Genomic DNA, 27,260 nt, shown 5'->3' on the forward strand with positions numbered 1-27,260 from the left:
CTAAATGAGTTGAATTTCATGATTCTGAAAAAAGATTAATTTGTCATATCAATCAGATGAACCTTTTCAGTTTCATCACATTTGTTGTATTCTTATTTTACAGAGGGGTTTTCATATCCGGTCACTCAGCTGGTGGTCATCTAGCGGCCATGATGCTCTCTGTTGACTGGTCAAGTCTTCTCCAGGACAAGAAGAATGTTATAAAAGGTGACAGTCAAACACAATCACCCAACATAAGCTCTTGAACTATTATTTTTTCTTACAATGTTAGGTTTCTAAGCCAGTTATATAGATTAAAGTTGTGGTTTTTAGAAAAGGAGATAATGAGATTTTGTTTGTTTTTGTATGGATTACATACATCCTTTTAAAATTATTGTATTGTGAATGATATGAGAGCAAGTTAAGAACCAACATGGCCATTTTCAAATTCACACAGGTTTAGAGTTTAATTTTTTTTGCAACTTTGAGAAATTTAAGTCTTCTATTACCAGCCCAATTTTAGCAAACTTCATGTACCTCATACTGATAATACTGCTAATTGCTATAAAAGCTTTTTTCTTGGTAATTTCACCACAGGCATTCTCCCTATTTCTGGTATATTTGATGTACGACTCATCACAAAAACATACATCAACGAACCATTGTCTCTTACAGAGTAAGTATCAATCTGTTTCATGCTCTTACAGTAAAATCCCAGTTTTCTGCAATACAGAAAATGGAAAAATATCACAGGATTCAAACCAAAGAAATTTTGAATGAAGAAAATACAGTGAAAACCTGAAAAATCAAAACAAATCCAAGACCCGGGTGGTGGCACTTCTTGTTGTCGATGTGTACGCGTGATCGTTCCCTTTTTCCCGAAAAAGAGGTACTTTTTTAGCCCGGTTGTAAGTAAATTCGCGAACATAAATGTATGCGACTTTGAAAAAAGGGGACCATTTTTGTCGACGATGTACTCTATTTCTTAAAATGAGGGTATTTTTTTTGTCATCACGAAAATGTGAACAGTGAAATCCTAGAATTCTTACCAATTTCTCTCATATTTTTCCATTCATATTTTGCCGGGTGTTTTGCCGGTGTTTTGCCCCATAATGTTTGTCAACTCCACTGGAAAGTTCAGGTCGGCTATAATGGCTGCCTTGATTACAAAAATTCTTTAAAATTATAATATGTTTTTGTGTTTTTTTTTTTTCAAATGTAAAAAAGAGGGTGATTTTTTAAGTGTAGATCTACTTGGAATGCAAAAAAAAGGGTTGTATTTAATGGTAAATTATCCCATTAATTTGTACCTGTTTTCATGTAGAAAAAGGGGTCAAAATTGCTCAAAATTTACTTGAAACCATGTGTATTGTTTTGACTTGGGGAATGATCATGCATTGCGCCTTCGAATAGGTAGTGCCACCACCGAGATCCAAGAATTAATCATGCATTGCGCCTTCGAATAGGTAGTGCCACCACCGAGATCCAAGAATTAATCATGCATTGCGCCTTCGAATAGGTAGTGCCACCACCGAGATCCAAGAATTAATCATGCATTGCGCCTTCGAATAGGTAGTGCCACCACCGAGATCCAAGAATTAATCATGCATTGCGCCTTCGAATAGGTAGTGCCACCACCGAGATCCAAGAATTAATCATGCATTGTGCCTTCGAATAGGTAGTGCCACCACCGAGATTCAAGAATTAATCATGCATTGCGCCTTCGAATAGGTAGTGCCACCACCGAGATCCAAGAATTAATCATGCATTGCGCCTTCGAATAGGTAGTGCCACCACCGAGATCCAAGAATTAATCATGCATTGCGCCTTTGAATAGGTAGTGCCACCACCGAGATCCAAGAATTAATCATGCATTGCGCCTTCGAATAGGTAGTGCCACCACCGAGATCCAAGAATTAATCATGCATTGATCAGTGGGACCTATTCTAATCTCTTTGCTGTATTGGTATATGTTTACCAATCACTATCTGCATACTGCAGGCCGTGTATATTAATTTTAAGGAGCTTATTTTTCATGAGAAATGGTTTCGTGATCTTCCACCAGATCTAGTGCAGCTTCTGTAAGCCCTCATCTCCTTGTGGATGCTATCCCAGAATGCAACCTGGGGGTCAAAGTTCACCTTCTGTTTACCGAGTATGACCCACCAATACTTAAACAACAAGCACAAGATTACAGTAAGGTGTGTATGATTAATGTATGAAGGAATCAAGGGTGCTTTCATGAAGCATTTTCTCACTAATTTTCTCTGAGCCAATCAGATGCAAGGATTTCATAAGCTTATAACAAAAGTCAGTGAAAATCACCATTGAATTGTTTCATGAAGTGCTCTCCTGGTCTATAACATGATGGCTCGTAGAGCTATGGATTCCATGGACAAAGTTAGGAAATATTCCTGGAGGAACTATGGCAAATGTTCTTGAGAGACATTGTTCAAGTTTAGTGACCTTTTGTCTAGGGGGTCGGGATAGGGTGGGGTGGGGCAATGTGCACTGCCATTAAAAGATTGACAACATGCTCATTAACAAAAGTTTGTACAAGGGAATGGATTTTTTATGGCCGAATGATATATGCATACGTGTAAATGAATCAGCCAAAAAGGAAATTCATCCCTATCATGAAAATGAAATATTTTGAGGGCTTAGTTATGATGGGGAAATTTACATTTTAGGGTACTCTGAGATCAGAGGATTATTATTTGTCAAGGGTCCATTTTGAAAGCCCATGTATGAGCACAGTGTCAGTTTTGTAATGACAATACCTCCACCAGGCCTTAATAGAACCATATGCACCTGTGCCATCTTTATTTTTGAGTTGATGTGCCCCCACAGTGCAACAGGTGCCCAGCTAAAAAGCAAACGTGCTTTCTAAAATTGTACATATTTTTAATGCATACAAACCCAGTGCACAGTTTTGATACACTTCAAGGCTGTAGGAGGTAAGGACTTGGTCCACACACCAAGCATGTGATACACATCTTTGCTACACTATATTCATGTCTTCATGATGATGTCATGAAGAAAACTTATGGCCTTGCTTAAATGGTCTGCGTTCATCCGAACCGTCATATCAGTCAGTTTTGGTAAAAACAATTGATTTTTTTATTTTTGCAGAAAATGAAATAGTCTCACTCTACATAATTAACATAATAATTGCAAATGCGCTGTCACCAAACCGTTGTATCGTCACTGCATTGACTTTGTACGTGAAAGAGTGATACAATGTTTTACTGATCGCGTGCATTGAAAATTCAGTCAAGGTTGTTGCTGGGGGGGGGGGGGCAGTCAAATGTATTGCTGTACACATGCGTGACCACTTTATTTCCAAACACCCCTTAAACAAGTTTTTCTGTGTGTGTAAAATAACCCCCTAAACAAGTTTTTTGCGGGCTTCACTTACACATTTTGGCCCCTAAATAAGTTGTTGCAGAATATGACCCCTAAACACGTTTTATACAATCGGGAAGAACCCGAATACTTTTCAGAAACGAGGAGGAAAAAGCCCCGGGGAAAAAGCTTTGGGAAAACACATACCCTAAACACGTTCGGTTAGTCTTGATTAAAAAAAGCCTCGAAAAAGAAAACATACCCTAAATACATTTGACACCGCGATTGACCATTGACCAGTTTTTCAAAACCACCTTTTTTTGAAAATCATTGTTTTTGATACCCTTAACGAGTGCATGTAAGGCCCGCGTCCAAAACTGGAAAAACACTCCTTTAAACATGTTTTTTGGTCACGCATGTGTACAGCATTATATTTGACTGCCCCCCCCCCCCCCCGGGGGGGGGGGGGGGTTGTTGTATTCCCTCTGGCATTTTTGTACAGGGAAAATCTAAACCGCTCAAACCAAAATTACAAGCATGTAGCTCTTTTGTGATATTTTCTCTAATATCTAATTCTTGGTTTTGTGTAAAAATCAAGATACCAATGTCAAGCACTGGTATTGGTCTTTCCTACCATGTATTTTTCTGGCAATGAAAATATTGTAAGACTGGGGGCAAAAGTGTGGAAATTAAAGTAAACTTGTAAGTTCATTTTCTCTGAAATGGGTTTGCGGTGCACTGTCATATGGGCATTTTCACAAAAGCAAACTCCCATCATTTGTTGTTTTAGAGATAATCATACACACAATGAAAAGTGTGTAAAATTGTGCTGTGTAACGTCAGTTACCCTGAAAATGCCCATATGTGTGATACGACAGTTCAGATGACTGCTGACAAAATGAGTATCAGATTCTTGAAAATTCATTTGAATGTGTAAGCAGTTTTTTTTCATTCATTACTTATTCTGTTACATACAAACAATAATGCAGATCCGAGTGTTAGTGTCTGCAGTCAACAAGCGTATGTAAAATGATGTGCTTCTTGAACCATTGTAAATAACCTTGAGTCCACCTGTACATTCACCTGTACATAATTTTGTAATAATCTTTTCTTTTATCTTGGCAGCTTTTATCATCTTATGGTCTAGATGTTGAGATGACAATGTTACCTGAAAAAGATCACTTTCAGGAGCTTATTGAGTTAACCAATGAAAATTGCCTATTTCAGAAGGTAAGTCATCTCCTCTGATAACAACTAATGATTTGATGATAAAGTCTATAAAATCATCAGAGATCTAGGTCTAGTATAAACCACACTATGTGAAGTTTAAGCTGAAAATGAAACATACTGAAGATCAGCAGCACTGATTTATATATGGGGTAATATACCTGTCACCGTGCTTATTTTTTATCAGTTCAGCATTTTCTATCAAATGATAATTCATTCATGCATACATACACTTAGGGTTATCTCTATACTGTTCAAAGTCATTTTCAGGTTATTACGCAATTGTCATTTATGTGCACACTGCACACAGATTACTTTCTAAAATACTTTTTTCCCATTAGTTTAACCTGTTTCAGTCATGCTATTCCTTAATGGCTGTACATTAAAATTTACTTTCTTCATTTCAATATATGTCTATAGGAGAAATATCAAACCGTTTCAAATTTGAAACATAGATGAAAATAACCTGAAGACTATGTTAACATACTTGTATGACGTTTTTCATATTGATTAACAAAGGACCAGAAATAATTTATTAAAATGAATATAAGTACAATGTTTGAATTAAGTTTGTGATTTTAAAGGGATGTCACTTGATTAATTATAAAGAATTATTAATGCTCACTAATTTTCCCCCAAGAATAATTTTCCTCTCCCTTGGTCATTTACTCTCAGGTTTTTCTTCGGATGATGGGTTTGACATCATGATGGCCATCCTTCAAGTAAGGAAACCCTTGATAATTTGTTTTTATTTGATCACAGTATTCTCATTCTAATGTATAAAATAGAAGTATGGTGTTGGATGTAGAAAACCTGGGCATGGTTTACAGTGCATATAACAAAATTGCAATCAAAAGAGTCTGGTTAATTATATCATATCAGACTCTGTTTCGTGTACATGGGGTGTGCCACAGGGCAAAGTACTTGGTCCACTTATATATGCCATTTCATATTCCTTTTTTTTTCTCCATTGGATGTGCAGCAGGACTCATTATAAGGTCTACTGATATACTCTATAATTACATGTTTTGTGCCTCAGGGAGCAGTATATGGTACACTGTTATTTATTCTGTACACAGTATAATGGGATGTTCTCAACAAGACCCAACCTGCTATCAGTTACAATGATGTAAGTGGGTAATACCCAAATGTAGGTTATTTATAGTTATCAAAGGCATGTTGATATATGTGACAATCATGATTCTACCAAATTAATTTTGTTTTCTTTATTTGAAAGCTTGATCAGGGAAAAGAGTTTAGTAAGAGGTGACTGTGACAGAAATACTTGAATTGCAAATAATACACACATTATTGTGACGTTGCCTATCCTGTCACCACACACATACATGTATAATTCATTTTAATTTCATGCGTGCATGACTATTTAGTTTGGTTTGCGGCACTTGGACAAACTAAAGGTCAATTGAGATATGAAGATAGAAGTGAGTTATTTTTAGAATATTGCAGATGCACCATTAATTTTGGCTGGTTAATTCTTATTCCTCTGCCCTCTGTAGGTTGAGGCATTAGGTTTCAGTCATTCTCATTTTGGAAGAAGGGCTAAAAATGTATTGTATGACTGAAAAAAATAAATATTGCAAATAAATACTTTGAGAATCTAATGTTAAAAGCCTATTATATATTGAAGTATACTGCAAAATATGTTTTTTATATTTTTTTCCTGATTTTATTGTGATGGGATTGCAGGTATCATCAAAATTGTCGACTAGATCATTGAGAGTGAAAAAAAAGTAAGACTTAGGACACATCCCTGTTTGACCCCTGTTGTGGTTTTAAAAGATGGGGCTCCCTGTTTTGGAGTTTAACCAAGAAGGAATGTCATTATACATGTTTCCAACAATGTTAAAGAACAGTCCATCTATACCATAAAATGGTCTAAATTTATAAAGTAATGCTTTCCTATTAACTACATCAAAAGCTTTTCAAAAATCAATAAAACACGCGTATAAGTATGGTTTCTTTTTAAACATTTTATCTATAATTGATTTAAGAGAGAATACGTGGTCTGAAGTTCTAGATATCTTCCAGAAACATATTTGTTCAAAGGCAAGTATGTTATTATTTTGTAGAAAATTATGTAGTCTATTGTGCAATATTTTTGCCAAAATTTAGCCAAAGATCTTGTTAGTTCTATTCCTCTGTAGTTGTCAGAGTCATTGCAACAACCTCCCTCAAATATTGATGTTATGAAGTTTTCTTTCCATGCTTCGGGATATATTCAACTTTTTGGTATAGCATTAAATATGTCAACATATATGTGTATATTTGTTCTGCAAGACGCTAAAATCATTTCACCTAGAATCTTATCCAGTCCACTTGATTTTTTCGTTTCATGAGTTTGAGTGCACCAAGTACTTCTTTCCTTGTAATAGTAGCGTTCAAATAATCCGTATTATAATAATTGGTATTATTACCTCTATTCTGTTCCTCAACTAGAAAATTATTACTCTGTGTTTTATTCATCAGTTGTTTGAAGTGTGCACTCCACTCAGATGGGGTAATGTTTAAGGAATTATTGTCATTAAACCTTTTCTTTTAATGAATCCGCAATGCTCCAAAATAAAGATGGTTCTTTTGGTTCTGAGATTAAAAGTTTGTCTACATTTGGTTTTTTTTTAAGCCTATGATTTTTGCGGATCAATTTGCTCAAAATTTACATTTTGTTAAAATATTCACCCTCAGGAAATTATCCCAAGGTCGTTTCTGTAATCTTTGTACTAGACGAGATTTATTTTGACATTCATTATTAAAGGTGTATGACTGAAAGTATAACAGGAAGTTAACTACATACTACATAATACAACATCATCATGATTTTGATTAAAATATAAAACATTCTTGATTTGTAATATCATCTACCTTGATTACATCACATCTGAAATATATCATGCTTGGTCAATCTTTATCTAGCTCAATATTCTTTGGAATTTTCAATTTCACTGGTTTCTTCTTAAGTCATCACAATCAATTTTATAACAGAATTGAGAATCTGATTGGAAAATTCAGTTTTGTCAATTTTTGGAATGCTGTTGTTAAAAAGGTCAAATCGATAGGATAAAGATGAGTTAGTTATGATCACAAATTAGAGAATTGGTGTACAATGAAAATGTTGCAAATACTATTAGTCGCTTTCAAACTCTCATTTGCCTGTGGAACAATAAAGAAAATGGTTTCACCTACTGGTCAGAGATGAAGAACACGTCTCCTAAGAATGATTAAAATATAGTAATAGGAATAGCACTAAATTAATGTCCAGTGTTTTTATGTTTTCAGGGAAAGAATCAAAGTCATTTGTGACATGCTTGAAATTCAACTTCTGGGACATGTCTTGGAGTGGTTTCACAAACAAATTTTGGACTGTTGACTGATACAGTCTCTTCTGGTGGACCGAATAGACTGAAGATTCCAGTCATCTCTCTTGCTATAACTGCACTGGATGTGTAAGTTAGCTTAGCAAAGATCGGATATTTGGAATGGTAGTTAGTAAAGAGTAGATACTCTTGTCTATTGAGCATGAGCAAGTTAGTTCCCAGTCTGGTCCATGGTGCTGGTGGTACATCATGGGGATGCAGCGGCTCTTTCTGCTGTCTTGCTTGGTGTATCTGGAATGTCTGACACTGTTTTATCAACTGCTCAATGCCTTTGTTGATGTTTGGCCAGAACAATGTCTCACGAGCAAGTCAACTTGTGCATGCTTTTAATTCCCAGGTGTCCTAGTTGAAGCTGCCTAAGGATGCCATTCCTCGGCGTCTTCAGTTTGATAACTTGACTTCCCTTGAAGAGTACTCTGTATGATACTCTGATTTCATCTCTGTAAGACCAATATTGCTCAAAGGATGTTTGTAACTCTTAGATGGTTTCAGGCCAACCCTGAGTTACTATTTGCCATAATGATCTGAGAACTGTTTCTCTCTAATATTCTATTCTCTTGTGCTGTCCAAAGAATATCATGTCAATCTCATTTGAACCTTTAGCTTCAGAGCAGATTGATTCCTCTCTGACCTCTAGCGGAACATCACACACTCAGCTCAAGGTATCGGAAAGAATTATGTCTTTTCCTGGTGGTACTCGACTTGACGTCTGTATCCTTAGACTTTGATAATCAGTCTCTTAACACTAAGCCTTCTTGCTTTGTTGTCTCCATGTGATGTAGAGAATCCTGTTGTGTTCCTCCTCTGTTCTTCCTACAATTGCTATGTCATCTGCAATGCATATGCAGCCTGACACATTCTGGACGATCCTATCCATGATCAGCTTGAAGATATCCTGGCTTGTACATAGCCTGTATGGCAATCTTTGGAAGCACTATCTTTCAAATGATGTCCAGAAAATCCTCTGCCAGATGAACTGACCAATAACCAGCCTTTGCATCTAACTTGGAAAAGTTGAAGACAGGTTGGACCTCTTTCAAGGCATCCCTTCAAGCACCTTTGGTCAAGACGAGTGCTGATTGATCTGTCTCTCTTCACAACTGTGGTAATGTAGCTGTGCCAATCATTATTGTATTCAATTTTCCTGATAACTTCTTGCTGCTCCATCTTGTCCAGTTCCTCCTTGATTTTGTCTTTCAAGTGTATGCTGCACTTGCGGTGTGTGTCTTTGGCAGGTTTTATTATTTTGTTTTACATGAAGCATCACCTTTCATTTGAAGCTACTAATAGCATCGAATTGCTGTTTAAGTAATTCAGGCTTTATCAACATTTAGTGTATAATAATAATAATATAGAGTATTTCTAAAGCCCCTAATCCACATTGATTATGTGCTCAAGGCACTGAAATATACTTGGTATATTATCATTACCCCGGCTATAGCTGAGCGGCCATATAGGCGCTAAAGCATTAAAGGAATAAATCCTACCGGGTACCCATTCACCTCACCTGGGTCGAGTGCAGCACAATGTGGATAAATTTCTTGCCGAAGGAAATTACGCCATGGCTGGGATTCGAACCCACGACCCTCTGTTTCAAAGTCCGAAGACTAATTCACTGGGCCACAACACTCCACGTATGATAATCATTTGATGCAGGCCCTGTGCCAGTGATTGAATGCAGAACTCTTGGGCCATTTGTTTACTTCACATCATTTGCTCATTTCGCACACAGTGCATTGCATGCTATACGAATGTACATGCAATCATACATGTATGTATTCATGTTTTTATCACCGTTGCATGAGTGGGTGCTACAATGGTTAGCATTCAGTAAAGTTTGGTAGGAATTTATGCAAATACTTCTCAAGACAGGTAGCTGTTCTTGTCATTTCGAGACATTCCAATTAACTGAGCATGCCACCATGTAACACAAGTCTTATAGAGTATGGATCTCTCGAGACTCTGATGTTTGGTAAATTTTGGTTAACAATTTCAATTTGATAATCCCTATTCATTTTCTGATGCGATTATTTTCATGCAAATTTTACCAGTATATCCAGTGCATCGGTTGGTTGGGCGGAGGGACCATTAGGTCACAGTGATTAAGTTTGCTCTCCTCTTCCCTGGCCACCAACTGATGCACTGGGCAAACTGCTATCAAATATTGCACGTACCTGTATGATTTTTATGTCATTTTATGTAATGTTCGATATTGCTTTGTAAATTATCTTAAATATGTTTGAAGTGCCGAATAAATAATAAATAAATAAATAAACGTATATGATATGCAATGTGGTTTAATCATGCCAGTCAATTCGCAATAGTTACAAGTTAAAGTGTGTAGATATCAATACTGATATTGCATTTTATAATACATGTAAAGTGGAACTTAGACTGTCTGGGTTTAATTTAGACTAAAATAATTAGACTAAGTGGGTATTAGACAGAGTGTAGTGTAGACCATTTTTATGGCCATGTTGTATTAAGACTACCTGAAAAGTAGACCAACTTGTTATAGATCAAGTTATGTAAACCTACAAATTGGGGTCCATGTTGTAAGATTCTGACCCAACAAATTGTGTTTGGGATCACTTTTAACCAGCATTATAATGAAGAAATAATGATATGTACAGTTCATATACATTTATTGAAGAAGATGATAACTTGATGACAAATAACAAATAATAGAGGAGCAAGTCCAATGGCGACTCAAATTCTGAAGTATATCATAAATTTTGCAAACTGGTGTGTTTTTGTAAGTTGTGATATCAAAACCAATCTGAAACCAATCTGACTGGAGTTCAGAAATGAACCCTTTTTATAATAGTCCAAGATGTCCAGCTGTTGGCCAACCTCGAGCCTTTGACCAAAACAATCTGTGCTCATAACTTTACTCTGAATTGGGGGAGTGCACCTTTTAGAGAGAACTTAAAATGTAGTGAATAAGAAACCCATAAAATGTGTGTGCTGTCAGAAGTTTAGCTGGAAGACGAATGAGTAATACTTTCTAAATTTGGAATTGGTAAACAAATAGTTTCCTGTTTTACTTCCTGTGAAAGTAATGTATTGATTAAGTATTATGTTTTTATGTAATTTTAAGACCAATACACTTCAATTATTGTCTATGTGTATATTTGATTTTCTTGAAGTGCCATAAGCACTGAAAGATGGCCCTGTGTGCTAATAAGTAGCCACCATTATTGTCTTATCACATATCAAAATAATCCCCAGGGTGCTACATAACTTTTTAGAAGCACTTGCCCAGTCGGGCAAGTAAATTTTTAAATAGTTCAAATATACTTGCCCAAAAATCTATTTCACTTGCCCGAAAAAATCATTGAAAAAAAGTTTTGAATCTTCAAAAGAAAGTATTGCGGTTTTATAAACCATTGACCTTTTTCTCTCTTTTGACATGAACTGATCTACCTTGTTATTGCCATGACCAAAATTAGGGTCAATATCACATATCGACCCTAATTTTGGTCATTCTACTGTGAAAATTTTGCTTGCCCAATTCGGGCAAGTCGTTTTGGTCTTTACTTCAAAACAATTGCCCGACTCTGACTTTTACTTGCCCCGGGCAATCGGGCAAGTGCTTATGTAGCACCCTGAATCCCCAACCTACCTCTCTTAACCTCTCTTTATGTATACAGTAAGTATTAATTATATTTTACCTTGTGTTTTAAATGTCATTGCTGTGTTGAATATGCATATGTATAGATTGGATACAATCATGTATTGCCTATTTAAAGTGTGTAAATAAATGACTCAAACCAGTACTGTATCAGAAGAGTGCAGTGTTATTTTTTGCTCATAGATTTCTTATATGAACTGTATAATGTATCCATATATGGAGGTATCAATAAAAGGGAAACCCAATTTAAATTATCAAATTGACAATAATGAAACAGTATACTTTTATGCATTCCAAACATAGTACCTGAATCAGTTTTCAAGGACCATGAATCACTGAACACCATTAATCCCATGATAGAAATGATAATAATAATGATAATTATGGATATTTTAAGCAAATAATTAATATTTTGTTCTATATGCACTTTATAAACAAAATAATAATAATTGCATAACAGCAAAATGAATGTTTGGTTTTCCTTTTTCTTACACGCCCAATATTTTACAGTATTTAAATGCCAAACTTGATCAAAGTATGCATAAACAGGATGATTATCTGATAAGCTTTTGGGTTATATCAAAGTCAAAGGTCATTATATTCCTTAAAGGATCTCATTCTCTTGAAAATAAAAATTATATGTTTTGAAGGTTAATTGACCTTCAATTTTCGCTCATTTATGCTTCGGGAATCCTGATTGAGATTTTTGGGTCATTAGGTCAAAGATCGAGATCAGGAAAATCGTTATACAGGGTGTTTCTAAAAAAGGTAAGAGAAGCTGAGAGTGAGCTATATGATATCAGGAATATATGGTATATTGTGATTTTTATATGGAAATAGTAGTACATGTAACATATCAGCTTTAATTTAACACCTTGCTAGCATCACCATTGTCATGAATCACAGAAGTAGTGTCCTTCCAAGATGAAGGGTACAATACTACTTTTCCCAAGTTTTGGTTTGTAAAGGACAAAATCATATTTTCTGTATTTTTTGGGGGAGGGGGTCATCATGTTTTTCGTGCACACTTTTACAATTTTAATGAAATGCTCTCCCCTCTGTTCACTTTTTTTGAGTGACTGACTTTTGATATCCACTAGCTGCAATCTCTGGTGAGCACATTATCCATCCCTGTATCTTTTGCACCAACACCTTCGACGTGGTGTCCACCTCTCGAGTCGAAGCTGCGTGTCTTATACTTCCCTTCTAACCATTACGGGATCATGACAAAGAATATCATAATAATGTTCACATGCAAGTCAACAAGGTTGTGCTTAACCAAGATTGCAGCTAGACACCACTTGTATATCATGACACCTACATGTACTCGCAAAAAAGTTACCAGATGGGATAACAAATCACGGACACTTGCTGTAAAAAAATATATATAACCAAGACATTTTAACAAAGTTGGTTTTGTATTTCACAAACTAAAATAGTTCAACTGAACTTAATATCAGTTTTAGGCTAATACTGGTGATTATGGTGTTTACACCAATGAGGAGGAGGAGGAGGAGAAAGAATGAGGATGGTAGTGGTAATGATGATGAGGAGGAGGAAGAAGAGAATGAGGATGGTAGTGGTAATGATGATGAGGAGGAGGAAGATAATGAGGATGGTAGTGGTAATGATGATGAGGAGGAGGAAGAAGAGAATGAGGATGGTAGTGGTAGTGATGATGAGGAGGAGGAAGAGAATGAGGATGGTAATGATGATGAGGAGAAGGAAGAAGAGAATGAGGACTGTAGTGGTAATGATGATGAGGAGGAGGAAGAAGAGAATGAGGATGGTAGTGGTAATGATGATGATGATGAGGAAGAAGAGAATGAGGATGGTAGTGGTAGTGATGATGAGGAGGAAGAAGAGAATGAGGATGGTAGTGGTAATGATGATGAGGAGGAGGAAGAAGATAATGAGGATGGTAGTGGTAATGATGATGAGGAGGAGGAAGAAGAGAATGAGGACGGTAGTGGTAATGATGATGATGAGGAGGAAGAAGAGAATGAGGATGGTAGTGGTAATGATGATGATGAGGAGGAAGAAGAGAATGAGGATGGTAGTGGTAATGATGATGAGGAGGAGGAAGAAGAGAATGAGGATGGAAGTGGTAATGATGATGAGGAGGAGGAAGAAGAGAATGAGGATGGTAGTGGTGATGATGAGGAGGAGGAGGAAGAAGAGAATGAGGATGGTAGTGGTGATGATGATGAGGAGGAAGAAGAAGAGAATGAGGATGGTAGTGGTGATGATGAGGAGGAGGAGGAAGAAGAGAATGAGGATGGTAGTGGTAATGATGATGAGAAGGAGGAAGAAGAGAATGAGGATGGTAGTGGTAATGATGATGAGGAGGAAGAAGAGAATGAGGATGGTAGTGGTAATGATGATGAGGAGGAGGAAGAAGAGAATGAGGACGGTAGTGGTAATGATGATGAGGAGGAGGAAGAAGAGAATGAGGATGGTAGTGGTAATGATGATGAGGAGGAAGAAGAGAATGAGGATGGCAGTGGTAATGATGATGATGATGAGGAGGAAGAGAATGAGGATGGTAGTGGTAATGATGATGAGAAGGAGGAAGAAGAGAATGAGGACGGTAGTGGTAATGATGAGGAGGAGAAGGAAGAAGAGAATGAGGATGGTAGTGGTAATGATGATGAGGAGGAGGAAGAAGAGAATGAGGATTGTAGTGGTAATGATGATGAGGAGGAGGAAAAAGAGAATGAGGATGGTAGTGGTAATGATGATGACGATGATGAGGAGGAGGAGGAAGAAGAGAATGAGGATGGTAGTGGTAATGATGATGAGGAGGAGGAGGAAGAGAATGAGGATGGTAGTGGTAATGATGATGACGATGATGAGGAGGAGGAGGAAGAAGAGAATGATGGTGGTAGTGGTAATGATGATGAGGAGGAGGAAGATAATGAGGACGGTAGCGGTAATGATGATGAGGAGGAAGAAGAGAATGAGGATGGTAGTGGTAATGATGATGATGCGGAGGAAGAGAATGAGGACGGTAGTGGTAATGATGGTGATGAGGAGGAAGAGAATGAGGACGGTAGTGGTAATGATGATGAGGAGGAAGAAGAGAATGATGGTAGTGTTAATGATGGTGAGGAGGAGGAAGAGAATGGGGACGGTAGTGGTAATGATGGTGATGAGGAGGAAGAGAATGAGGACGGTAGTGGTAATGATGATGAGGAGGAAGAAGAGAATGAGGATGGTAGTGGTAATGATGGTGAGGAAGAAGAGAATGAGGATGGTAGTGGTAATGATGGTGATGAGGAGGAAGAGAATGAGGACGGTAGTGGTAATGATGATGAGGAGGAAGAAGAGAATGAGGATGGTAGTGGTAATGATGATGAGGAGGAAGAAGAGAATGAGGATGGTAGTGGTAATGATGATGAGGAGGAGGAAGAAGAGAATGAGGACTGTAGTGGTAATGATGATGATGAGGAGGAAGAAGAGAATGAGGATGGTAGTGGTAATGATGAGGAGGAGGAGGAGGAAGAGAATGAGGATGGTAGTGGTAGTGATGATGAGGAGGAGGAAGAAGAGAATGAGGATGGTAGTGGTAGTGATGAGGAGGAAGAGAATGAGGACGGTAGTGGTAATGATGACGAGGAGGAGGAAGAGAATGAGGGTGGTAGTGATGAGGAGGAGGCGGAGGAAGAAGAAAATGAGGATGGTAATGATGATGACAAGGAGGAAGAAGAGAATGAGGATGGTAGTGGTAATGATGATGAGGAGGAGGAGGAAGAGAATGAGGATGGTAGTGGTAATGATGATGAGGAGGAGGAAAAAGAGAATGAGGATGGTAGTGGTAGTGATGATGAGGAGGAGGAAGAGAATGAGGATGGTAGTGGTAATGATGATGAGGAGGAGGAGGAAGAGAATGAGGATGGTAGTGGTAATGATGATGAGGAGGAGGAGGAAGAGAATGATGACGGTAGTGGTAGTGATGAGGAAGAGAATGAGGACGGTAGTGGTAATGATGACGAGGAGGAGGAAGAGAATGAGGATGGTAGTGGTAGTGATGAGGAAGAGAATGAGGACGGTAGTGGTAATGATGACGAGGAGGAGGAAGAGAATGAAGATGGTAGTGGTAGTGATGAGGAAGAGAATGAGGACGGTAGTGCTAATGATGATGAGGAGGAAGAAGAGAATGAGGATGGAAGTGGTAATGATGATGATGAGGAGGAGGATGAAGAGAATGAGGATGGAAGTGGTAATGATGTTGATGAGGAAGAAGAAGAGAGTGAGGATGGTAGTGATAATGATGATGATGAGGAGGAGGATGAAGAGAATAAGGATGGTAGTGATAGTGATGAGGAGGAGGAAGAAGAAGAGAATGAGGATGGTAGTGATAGTGATGAGGAGGAGGAGGAGGAAGAAGAGAATGAAGATGGAAGTGGTAATGATGATGATGAGGAAGAAGAGAATGAGGATGGTTGTGGTGATGATGAGGAGGAGGAGGAAGAGAATGAGGATGGTAGTGATAGTGATGATGAGGAGGAGGAAGAGAATGAGGATGGAAGTGGTAATGATGATGATGAGGAGGAGGATGAAGAGAATGAGGATGGAAGTGGTAATGATGTTGATGAGGAAGAAGAAGAGAGTGAGGATGGTAGTGATAATGATGATGATGAGGAGGAGGATGAAGAGAATAAGGATGGTAGTGATAGTGATGAGGAGGAGGAAGAAGAAGAGAATGAGGATGGTAGTGATAGTGATGAGGAGGAGGAGGAGGAAGAAGAGAATGAAGATGGAAGTGGTAATGATGATGATGAGGAAGAAGAGAATGAGGATGGTTGTGGTGATGATGAGGAGGAGGAAGAAGAGAATGAGGATGGTAGTGATAGTGATGATGAGGAGGAAGAAGAGAATGAGGATGGTTGTGGTAATGATGATGAGGAGGAGGAAGAAGAGAATGAGGATGGTAGTGATAGTGATGAGGAGGAGGAAGAGAATGAGGATGGTGGTGGTAATGATGATGAGGAGGAGGAAGAAGAGAATGAGGATGGTTGTGGTAATGATGATGAGAAGATTATAATACTTTGGTGGCCTGGGCAGCACCATGGGGGACAGGGGGTAACTGCCGCCCTTTCATATTTTTTTTCTAGTAGTAAAAAAAACAGGAGATGAACAGGAGATGAAAAAGGGTGAGAAAGTCGGAAGAATAGTGTATTAACGGACAGGTCTGGGATATGTAGATCAGTACTACTATGAGAGAGACAAATCTGATTTCACCTGTAGGACTTCTTGCCCGTCTATCCTGAGCCTATCCCTGTGTGCATCCCTTCGGAACGTTGAGGCATTCTAAGGAAGTAGGACTTTTTCGTAGAATTTAGTTTTAATAGTTATTGAATGGAGGCTTCAGTTTCATGCAGTATTAGATTGTTATAATCTCATGTAAAGTATATTTTTGGTCATTTTTGTTGTGCTTTTGTGGTTCAGGTACCCCCTCTTGGGTGCCTAAATACTTGAATGCACCACGGAAGTGACCTTTGCCTTTAAATGTTACATGTACATGTATATTTAAATTAAAGGTCAAGTCCACCCCAGAAAAATGATGATTTGAATAAATCCAACGAGCAAAACGCTAAAAATTTCATCAAAATCGGATGTAAAATAAGAAAGTTATGACATTTTAAAGTTTCGCTTACTTTTTCACAAAGCAGTTATATGCACATCTCAGTGGCATGCAAATGAGACAGTCGATGATGTCCATCACTCACTATTTCTTTTGTTTTTTATTGTTTAAATTATACAATATTTCATTTTTTATAGATTTGACAATAAGGACCAACTTGACTGAACCATATAGTATTAACACAATGCTAATTCCACATATTCAGGGAGGAATTAATCTTTGTTTCACTTGACAATGAGGAGAAAATTAAAATATTTCATATAATGAAATACAAAAGAAATAGTGAGTGGATGACGTCATCAGTCTCCTCATTTGCATACCGACCAGGAAGTACATATAACTGTTTTGTGAAATTAAGCAAAACTTTAAAATGTCATAACTTTCTTATTTTACATCCGATTTTGATGAAATTTTTCAGTGTTATTCTTGTTGGATTTTTCTCTTTTTATTCAAATCAACTAATGGTTGGGGTGGACTTGTCCAATATCTAATGTTTATTTTTATTTGTAATTCATGTTCAGTTCAGTTTTCTACTGCAAGACGTGATGTTTTTAATAAAATCCATATATCTATCTATCTATCTATCTGTAAACATGGCCCATATATAGTTTAATGGTAGAATAACTGTCTCTAAAGTGGAAATAGTCCAATATTTAATCCGCAGACGCCGGACCTATGCCACTTTAGGGAGTTCACGACGCATGACAGATTAAAGAACATTGTGAAATGCCCTTCATGACAATGACAAACCGAGAAGTCTTTGTCGAAATATGGTGAATCAAAACAGCAGTTTCTTCCTGGACTCTGAACAATTGCCAGATTTCGTCAACTCCGAAACTTAGTACGAAACTGCTGTTCCCGTTTATAAGTTTTCGACAAAGACCTCCCAGCTGTTCATTGTCATTTGACGGGCATTTTCGATACATTTGCTATTTTCTTGAACTCGTCATCCGTCGTGCAAACGGAAACTCCCTCTTGTATCCATCATGGCCAAGTCTGATCCTTTTTGTTTTTGTCGGGTTTATTATCGATCGTTTAAGATCAAAATTCAAACACCACACTTAATAATGAAGACGAATAAGCTAGTTTACTATTTTCAAGAAGATTTATTCATCGTGCATCTATTGCATAGTTGACAAGTGATAAATACACGCTACAAATACCTGCACACTGTTAAAACAAACAACTCCCCTCCCCCCCCCAAAAAAAAAAAAACAATGCGGAAAATATAAGCAATGTTAAATGTTAAACTCGATGGATATAGAGCGTATGAAACACGTATGCAAAGAGTATACAACGGATACATAACGTTTTCTAACGGATGGCAAGATTCTATTCCGCTTTACATCCTCTCTGCATCCGTAAGTGCAGTGGGACCAAGCCTTTATCAAGACCTAATGAAAAAAAAAGAATGAACAGAAGTAAAGAAACATGTAAGCTATGAAAATAAAAATCAATAAATGGCGCAATAGTAATCGAAACACCGTTAGAGTATATAATGCATCTTTAATAAGTGACATCAGAAATTTCAGATTTTCATAACGTATATAACATGATATGGCAGGGTTTTTTTCTCCCGTTTTGAAAAGCTTTAACAATTTAATATGATAATATTTTATTAACTCAATCGATTTTTCAATAATTTCAGTAAATTGAATAGACCTAATTCGTTTATGATGATTTTGTAATCAGATATGATCCTATCTTGGAACATAATGTGTTGAAATAGAATTACACATATCAAACAAATGACCACATAGAGGCATACATCCTAAGGCATAGGGGATGTATGCATCCACTGTGCCCGTTCAAATTTGTTTTCTAATGGCTGTATTATCATTAGTTGTATCCTGCCTAAAATGTAGTGACCATCCTTTTCTTTGACAGTTCAGTAGTTAGTCATTGATGAAAGTGACATGTACATGACTTATAACATATTACGTGAAAAGATCAGCCATATTATTATTAATTTTTTTGTTAAGATAAGAATAAACAAGTATCATTGTTTTTGTTTTGAGTTGTCCTAATGGTCTAGCAAGATTTATCTCTGAAATATGGGGGATCCTAATCTCCATAGCACAGAAATAATATTGGCTAAAATGAAGCTGAACAATTTTGATATAAAGTATACTGCATGTAGACCTATTCTATAAGAATAAATGTTTTGTTTTGATTGGTCTGATACTACGTTTCATTCATTTGAATATGAAAGTATCAATTACATCTTTTTTGTAATATAACTTAGGAATGCGTTATAATATCATCATTCAGACATTAGATATACCAACATTATGGAGAGATGACGAGTTTGTCGTCTAAAAAATTGCAATTTACAAAAATACAAATATTCAAAAATATTCAAACAGCGATTTCAGGATATCATAATTTCAGTTTACATGACACCGAAATTCGTGTCATACGGGAATATCTACACTGGCACGGTAACAATTTATCATTTGTTTATCATTTTAAACACTATTATAAGAACTTAATCATTATGCATATTTTATTTCGTATTTAATTTTCTTTAACCGGTATCGATAAAAGAGGTAAATAGAGTTACATCAAAAAGTCTATAAAATGAGAGCTTAATAACATCTAATCTTATAAGCACATCGCAAAACACTATATGAAATTATACTTGCGACCCAAATTTGAACTAATCACATTTGATATTATAAAAGCTACAATGCAAAATAAAAATATTTGAAGATAGGAATATTGATGGGAATACGATAATGAGAATTTCGTTGTTCTGCAAGCCTCTTGGTTGGTTTAGCGGTTTCGAGGAGTAGAAGATGACAAGATTAATTGATAGTGAATTCGTTTTTGTTCCGACAGGGAGGCATGAAATTCGGGGGTATTTAACTTTATGCCTGGAACATGGATTTTAATATTCACCGCTATTCGGACTTTGCTTATTCAGATTTTAGAAGTATTTAACAACTTTAGAAGAAGAAAAAAAAGAAAAAGATCGGGCAAATATTTGCGGCGGACTTCAACATGCAAATTTGGAGATGCAACTTTTTTTCAAAATCTCATGACTTCGGGGGGGGGGAGGGGGGGGGGGCGCTTGTGAAGGAATCTACCGAACGTTTTTTCGACATGTATTTGTATCCCAAGATCGGCCATAAATTGGTTCTCAGCCAATCAAAATCAAGGAAAGTTGACAGATCTTGTCAGAAAAGTGTTAATGAATGCTCAGGTCTCTGCAGTTCATCAACTTATCAGAAAAAAAACTTTCTTGTATCAAAGCCACGGGCATGATTGTGCTGATAATCTGAGTCTTCAAATGCAACAAGTCCTGCAGTTTATTTTCAAATGAATTCGACCAAACAAACACACTCTCACACACACACACACACACACCCAACCACGTATACAAATGTATATATACAAGTATATATATATATTCGTCCTCTACCGACGGTTTCTCTATTGCTCTGCACATATATAACATACATCATAGCGTGAATATGCTTCGGCCAGGTATGTAATAGCTGCAATGGGTGCAGCATATATATATATATATATATATTACATGACCACCAATGCCTGCAACTATTCTATGATATACTAATTCAAACTCTGTCTATTCCGCGTTCTGCTCCTGATTCGTCTCCGTGTCATCTTCCCCGTTTTCCTTCATCTCTTTCGCTTTGGCTATCATCCTCGCCTTCCTCTTGGCTTCCAAAATCTCTTCCACGCATTTTCTTCGGCGCTCAATCTTCTTGCGGATATCATCCAGCTCTGCAAAATGTCCGCTGCGGAGAGCACTGATCTTAAGCTTCTTGGCCAACGTATTTACCAAGAACTGCTTTCTGATTGACTCGATGTCCACCCCACTGGCGTAAGGATCCAAAGCATTTCTACTTGCCTCCTCGAATTCTAACATGAACTTGGTATTAAGAGCCATCTCATCCATTGGTGCCCCATCGTTTCCTTCCGCTGTTGAACCACGGCGCTTCTTCTGTGAATCCAGCAGACTCCTGTGCCCCATTTTGGACGACCTCAGTTTGGATTTGTATGTAGGAGGGAGAGGCTTTCTACCGCGCCGATGGATTCGATCACCCCGGACTGAACCACCCAAATCTGGGACATCGTTGACGAAGATTGTAGAGTTTTTGCTAGACGGACTCTCCGCTCGGAAGTGAGATTCTGGGATCTTAAACCGATTTAGAGGACTAAGTCTTCTGCGGTATACTGGTGCAGATACGTTAACTTTGATATCTCGAGGAGGACTCCGATTGGCTGCACTTCGTGGAGAATCATGATCAGGACTCGTTCTCTCAGAAATGATCTTTTCTTCTGACTTTTTAGCTTCTGAATCCTGGTCGGACATACTAAAGTGGGCTTCAGATGGACTTATCACCAGGGGCCGAGGCGAATTTGGACGACTAGAATACTTGGGTGTCGAGTCTTCGGACGGACATGGAGAATATATTATGGGGAGAAGAGAATCCCTGTGAAGCCGTAGCTTTCGTCGATTCATCTCTGCCACCAGTAGTATCTCAGGGTTCTCCTCTGATTTGTCCTGGACACCAGATGTAGCTGCTTCTGTCGTTGCTTGATCTGACGTAGTGATTGTCATGGTATCCGGTCCACCATCCAGATACTCATCATAGGTATCGTATTGACTGGGTTCATCTTCATGCTCGTCTCGGTGAATCGTTTCGACGTCAACCGGATGTGACTTCCTCTGCGCGACGATGTCGCATTGCCTCTGGAAGATCTCCACGAAATTATTCAAAAACTTGACCTGGTCGCGATCTAATTCACGCTCTCGATAAGACTTCGATCGTTCAATGTGACGCAATTCTCGTTCGAGTTGTTGGTTCGTACGACGTTCGTCACGTCGGGCTTCCCAGATTGTTCGCTGATTACTTTTGTTACAGAATGCCCGAGCATCTCGACGCAGTAGGGACTCTGACTTTCCGACTGACATAGTAATTCTTATTTCATGCGATAAAACGCGCTACTTAAGAAGTAATGTCTAATTAATGTTGAATAGATGTTTTAACTTCAAAATAGCTGGTCCATGAAGTCTTATCATACTACCAATGGCAGGATTCAGAACTTGTATTGCACCTATAAATGGAAAGAGAAAACAAAATGAACATTTTGAAAATCGAATGATAATTTGATTTTATTTTTTGTTGATTGTGTTTGATTATTGCTGTTTGAAGGTGTATTCATATCCATAATAAATAATTAGGCCTATTCATGTTTCATTTCTCATTGTCACTATAATTATATTAACCAATCACTAAACTTTGATGATCCTTTTAATATATAGTTATATATATATATATATATATTAGAAAATTTAGTAATTATTAATGTATGAAGTTAAAAGCATTCACCTGACATATCCTGTTAATTACACATTTAATTCGCATGCATGGTTTGGAGAGATTTGTTGAAATTAAAAGATTTAATGAAATTTTCCGATGTTCATCATGTTGCAATATCGTCATCTTTATTTTGTTCTTTTTATCACCATTTAAAAAAGAGGACGATGATCTCGAACCACCTATTCAATGTGCCTTGCTATGTGCAAAATATAATCGACAATTCGATATAAATCACACAGCTACAGTTTGACTTCAATTCGGGGAAGATCAAGAATTTCATAAAAGGTTCATTTTCTCCGTTTGTTTTAAGCCTCCAGAATCAATCAATGAAATACAAGATCACTTGGGTCTGCGCGCCCTGTGCCTATAGAGTCCGGTTCAAAATGTCGCCTGCACCGTACCCGTTTCATTTTCACGTGTATAGGAGATATCAAATTATTTGCCCATAATTTGTAATACTACAATAGCTGCCCTCCTATCAAAAGGCTGACATATCCATGAAGATGATTGATATTTTTCGTCACACCGTGTTGTCATAAGTGAATTAAATTACTAATTATATTGACGATTCCCATGTATCGAATAATTCTATTTGGAAAACCAAACAACCCAATATTATTAATTTTGGGTGGTTCGTCGAACAAGCACGTTTGAGTGGACTGTTACCATGGTTACAGGGAGACGTTTTTTTAACCAACTCTAAAATTGAAAGTAAAATGATGCCTTGAACACGCATCCGTGCATGGCTAGGATGCGACAAAACACATCAATTTGTCTTATAATATTTCGAAGAGAAATTCTAAATGGCAATAGGCCAATTATTGAATATCTTCTTCAAGAAACAAATTTTAATGGGAATAGTTGAATTGAGTCGACAACCATATTTGCCATTGTGTTTTAGGAATTATTATCTGATGTGTCCATATTTTATGCATATGATACACACATGAACTCAATACCCGCCTTATTATGGTCAGGACCAATATTGTGAATTCAATTCGAGTATCATCGATACCGTATCAAAATTTAGCCTTTTATCTTTTATCAGCTGTCGATTATTTGTAAATGCTTGAATTTGATTTCTTTTAAACTGCTACCGCTTCCCGTCGATCCCTCTGACTCTTTTCCACAAATCCAGTCACATGGCGTGAAATTTGAGAAAATATAAAGAAATTTCAAATATTGCGAATTACTGATAACTACATTGAAGGACTAAAGAGGTTTTTTTTATATATAATTTTCATTTTACTTGAAACGAATACTTTTGGCGCGTATAGCGTCTGAAGAGAATTGTCATAAAAATTATATAACAATGACAAACTCGGCTACACTTTCGAATGCCCTAACAAAGTCATTTCATACGAGGTCGCATTCTCATAAATGGAATATTGATGCATATATAATCACGTATATACAGCCTATCCTTAACATTGTGTCCATGGAAACCAAACGCTATCCCGATCAGGTGATATGCGATGGCGGGAAGCCGGGTTTAATTAATGAGGGGAGAACAAAAAGAAATCTTTTGTGATGAGATGGATGGATGTATTCCGGTGAGCCTGTCAAATTCACCTGGAATGAAAATGGATAGCGTGAATTTACATTGATGTACATGGCGATCAACATTTCGAATGTGTGAAAATATTGATGCTTTTTTGTATTAATATCGCTATAGTTGCTAGATATACTCGGTACACAAATAAAAGGATAGAGTATGCAATATAGATTCAGTATGATTTTGATCTCCCATGATTTTTCATTAGATTAATTCAATCAAATCATTCAATGAATAGTGTGGTGCATAATGAAAATAATGATGATAGAGGCAGCAACAATGGGGGGGGGGGGGGGAGACAAGCTCAATGCGACGTCATATTCTCCCTCGGTTAAATAACAGCTAAATTCTTAGGCCTGTAGAGTCACACGACACTATCCTTCTTAATTCTCTTTTTTATATAGGTTTTCTCCTCTATTTAATGTTCACTTCTTGAAAGCCAAAGGGGCGGTTGCCCCTCTACGCATGCCTCACCCGAGGCACCGCACAGGGCCCTGGGACGATTTTATTTATTTTTTTACAGGGGGTGCTGATTTAAATTTGACAAGCAAAAAATAAGGCTTTCACTACAAAATGAAAGTCATTTTGTCCCGAGAAATTTGACCAAAAACAAGTTTCTATATAAAAAAAAATGTGGGTAATTTTCGTTACATTTCTCTATTTTGTCACTCCTACCAGAATTCCTGTGGGTGCTGTCTATGGAAAAAATACACGCAGCACCCCAGGAAAATCTGAAGCCCCCCCCCCCCCAGCACCCCCGCTTCCTAGGGCCATGGTATACCGCGCCGAATGATCAAGGGCGTAGGCTGGTTTGAGCATGGCATGCATGGGGAGGTGCACATCCTAAAGTGGTAGGGGGTGTACATCTTGGGGAGTTGGAACTAAAGTTTGGAAAATCAGCCGTTGAAAGCAGAAGAAGGGGTACAAATTTCGTTTCGTTTTGCCTGCCAGTGTCGGAACTCCTCTGCCTCAGCTGAAGGCTGCACGTGCACCCCCCAGCCTATACGCCCTTGATGGTGACTATGATAATGACGGGATACATTGATTTGATTCATTTAAGCACACGCTTGTTTGATCAGGTCCTGAAATAAGTACGGGATGAGAAACCAATATTTGGTTAGCGTAAATGTAGGTTAATGATATGATGTTTGGTTGTGAAATGTTTGTAATACGTTGTTGAATTTTCACTCAAATCTCATGTAACTTAACCGATATTCACAGGGGCGTCATCAGGCAGTGTTGTAATTGAATATTTTGAGTGGGCGGAATATAGCGTTATGGAAGAAAATTTCTAAGAAGTCGTGAGCGAGTAAAACAAAAATATGAAGGCATACTTTTTGACAGATTTTATCACAGTATCCAGAAAATGAATTCGTTTTGCCTTACACTTTTGTCTGTTCTTACATCCTCATTTGTGAAAACATGATTTCAAAGAGATGTTTTTGATTAATTATTCCTTTTGTAGTAGCGGGTTATTTTCATACTGAAATTAATATCACAATATTTGTAAGGCTACACTCTTAAATCAGTTGGGCGAGAATGCCAAATTTTTAACCAACCCTGGGCAATATACTGTCCACACAACTATTGGTTAAAATATGCCCGAATTGGCTAATAAATTTGCTCAATTTGATAATAATTGCCCATATGTATTCTTTTACCAACATACATTACCCAATACTGTGGACAGTCACTATGTTGCCCAACATTTTAAATGTGTAAGTTTCATAAAATGTGTATTTGAAAACAGTAATCCTATATGTCACTTATACTTAATTTTCTCAAATACATCTAATATATACATTTCTACTTTATTACAATTATACAGTCAAATCACAATTGTACAATACTACTTGGAATCATTATTTACATTGAATTGATATTTCCACTTACCCTTTGTGTACTAGCTCTAATAAGTTGGTGCATTGAACTTCCTTGTCTCATCCTCTCTAAACCAGTAGACCAGTATGATGACGTGATCTAAAGGTGTTCTTAGCAAGAGATTGTTAAAGAAAATTCTTTATGATGGTAGTAAAAACAGCACAAAAAATGTTAGTAAAATTATTTTACTAACATTTTGTCATACCATTGAGAAGATCTAATCGGACGCACGAGAGTCAATCGTTTCTATTACCATCCTGTTGCTATGACGACACTGACAAGGATGCGGATAGATGAGGTACTGGGATGATGATGGTGAGCGTTATGGAATATGAATATCAGAAACTCGTGTATCGGTCATGATCAAAATGAGTCCCGAATGATTAAAAATATTGATAGTAAACGGTTATCGTCAGAACGTTGATTCTTAAATGAGTAGTCAGTGACTGAATACTTTTGGGAAAAAAATAATAAACGATAACGTAATCGGAAGACAAACGGGATGACGGCCTCCTCTATCGTATATGATGCTGATACTGATGTTGTAAAAAAATGTAATGCTCAGAATGTACTCGACGGTAAGATCATAGATTCAAGCTATTGTTACTTGAGAAACGACGTCATCAGACTCGCCGTTTCCACATCCTGCCTGTAGACTGTAGACAAATATTCCAAGAACAATCAAAACTTTATTGCAAGTTAGATGGACGTTTGAATATTAGCTAACTTGGCAATCCACCAATCTATAAACACGATTATAGGCATATATGAGTTTTTAATCCAAGCACAATTTTTACAAATCAAAATACATCACTTATGAAACATGTGAGCAAAATAACGTTGCTGGTGGATGGTCATTTACCCAGAGAAATGTTTTTTTAAGGAGTCGAAATGGTCAGGATAAAGAACTCATACTGGGTGTCCGTGTCCATTGAGAGTCAACGCCCCGCTGGGAGGACACGACCTCCAAAATAACCCCGAAAACGATTCCAAAAGCAAAATTATAAAGGGTGTTTTCCTAGAGAGTAACGAAAAGCCACAGTGCCCCTCTTGATGTCGAGACGAACAATGTCCAACAATCGTCGAGAACGCGGTGTAATGTCATTACTCGTCGATGCGTGATTAAACAATGGAGTCATATTACAAAATAAAGATAAGTATAAAACATTATAGGTAAGATGAACCTTCACCGGCACAAGCTTTCGTTGAGTTTCTCCAATGTCGTGCAAGATGAGATGCCTTTTAA

General features: G+C 37.4%; 3 protein-coding genes across 5 annotated transcripts in view; 2 read left to right on the forward strand and 1 right to left on the reverse strand.

Moving 5' to 3' along the window:
• The window catches only part of LOC129278112 (kynurenine formamidase-like), a 28,354-nt gene extending 18,161 nt beyond the window's left edge, over positions 1-10,193 (forward strand). For 2 of the 3 annotated variants that reach the window (XM_064110207.1, XM_064110205.1), the window contains exons 7-11: positions 104-207; positions 577-655; positions 2,045-2,180; positions 4,450-4,554; positions 5,227-10,193. In XM_064110207.1, coding sequence (XP_063966277.1) covers positions 104-207; positions 577-655; positions 2,045-2,180; positions 4,450-4,554; positions 5,227-5,259 — 457 coding nt within the window. In that variant the 3' untranslated portion in view covers positions 5,260-10,193. The remainder of the gene's footprint in view (positions 1-103; positions 208-576; positions 656-2,044; positions 2,181-4,449; positions 4,555-5,226) is intronic. The other variant, XM_064110206.1, reaches the window with a different exon arrangement.
• A 4,994-nt stretch (positions 10,194-15,187) lies between these two features.
• On the forward strand, positions 15,188-17,075 carry LOC135156864 (uncharacterized protein DDB_G0290685-like). The gene is made up of 4 exons (XM_064110614.1): positions 15,188-15,259; positions 15,454-16,027; positions 16,181-16,387; positions 17,029-17,075. Exons 1-4 carry the CDS (start codon positions 15,188-15,190, stop codon positions 17,073-17,075), a joined length of 900 nt encoding a protein of 299 aa, XP_063966684.1.
• Positions 17,076-18,310: 1,235 nt separating this feature from the next.
• LOC129278113 (uncharacterized) lies at positions 18,311-26,657 on the reverse strand. The gene is made up of 2 exons (XM_064110420.1): positions 26,027-26,657; positions 18,311-22,312 (listed from the first exon to the last, which is right to left on the reverse strand). Exon 2 carries the CDS (start codon positions 22,167-22,169, stop codon positions 20,817-20,819), a length of 1,353 nt encoding a protein of 450 aa, XP_063966490.1. The 5' UTR covers positions 22,170-22,312; positions 26,027-26,657; the 3' UTR covers positions 18,311-20,816.
• Positions 26,658-27,260: the final 603 nt, after the last annotated feature.

This window comes from Lytechinus pictus, chromosome 15, assembly GCF_037042905.1.
Source record: "Lytechinus pictus isolate F3 Inbred chromosome 15, Lp3.0, whole genome shotgun sequence".
NCBI lineage: Eukaryota > Metazoa > Echinodermata > Echinoidea > Temnopleuroida > Toxopneustidae > Lytechinus > Lytechinus pictus.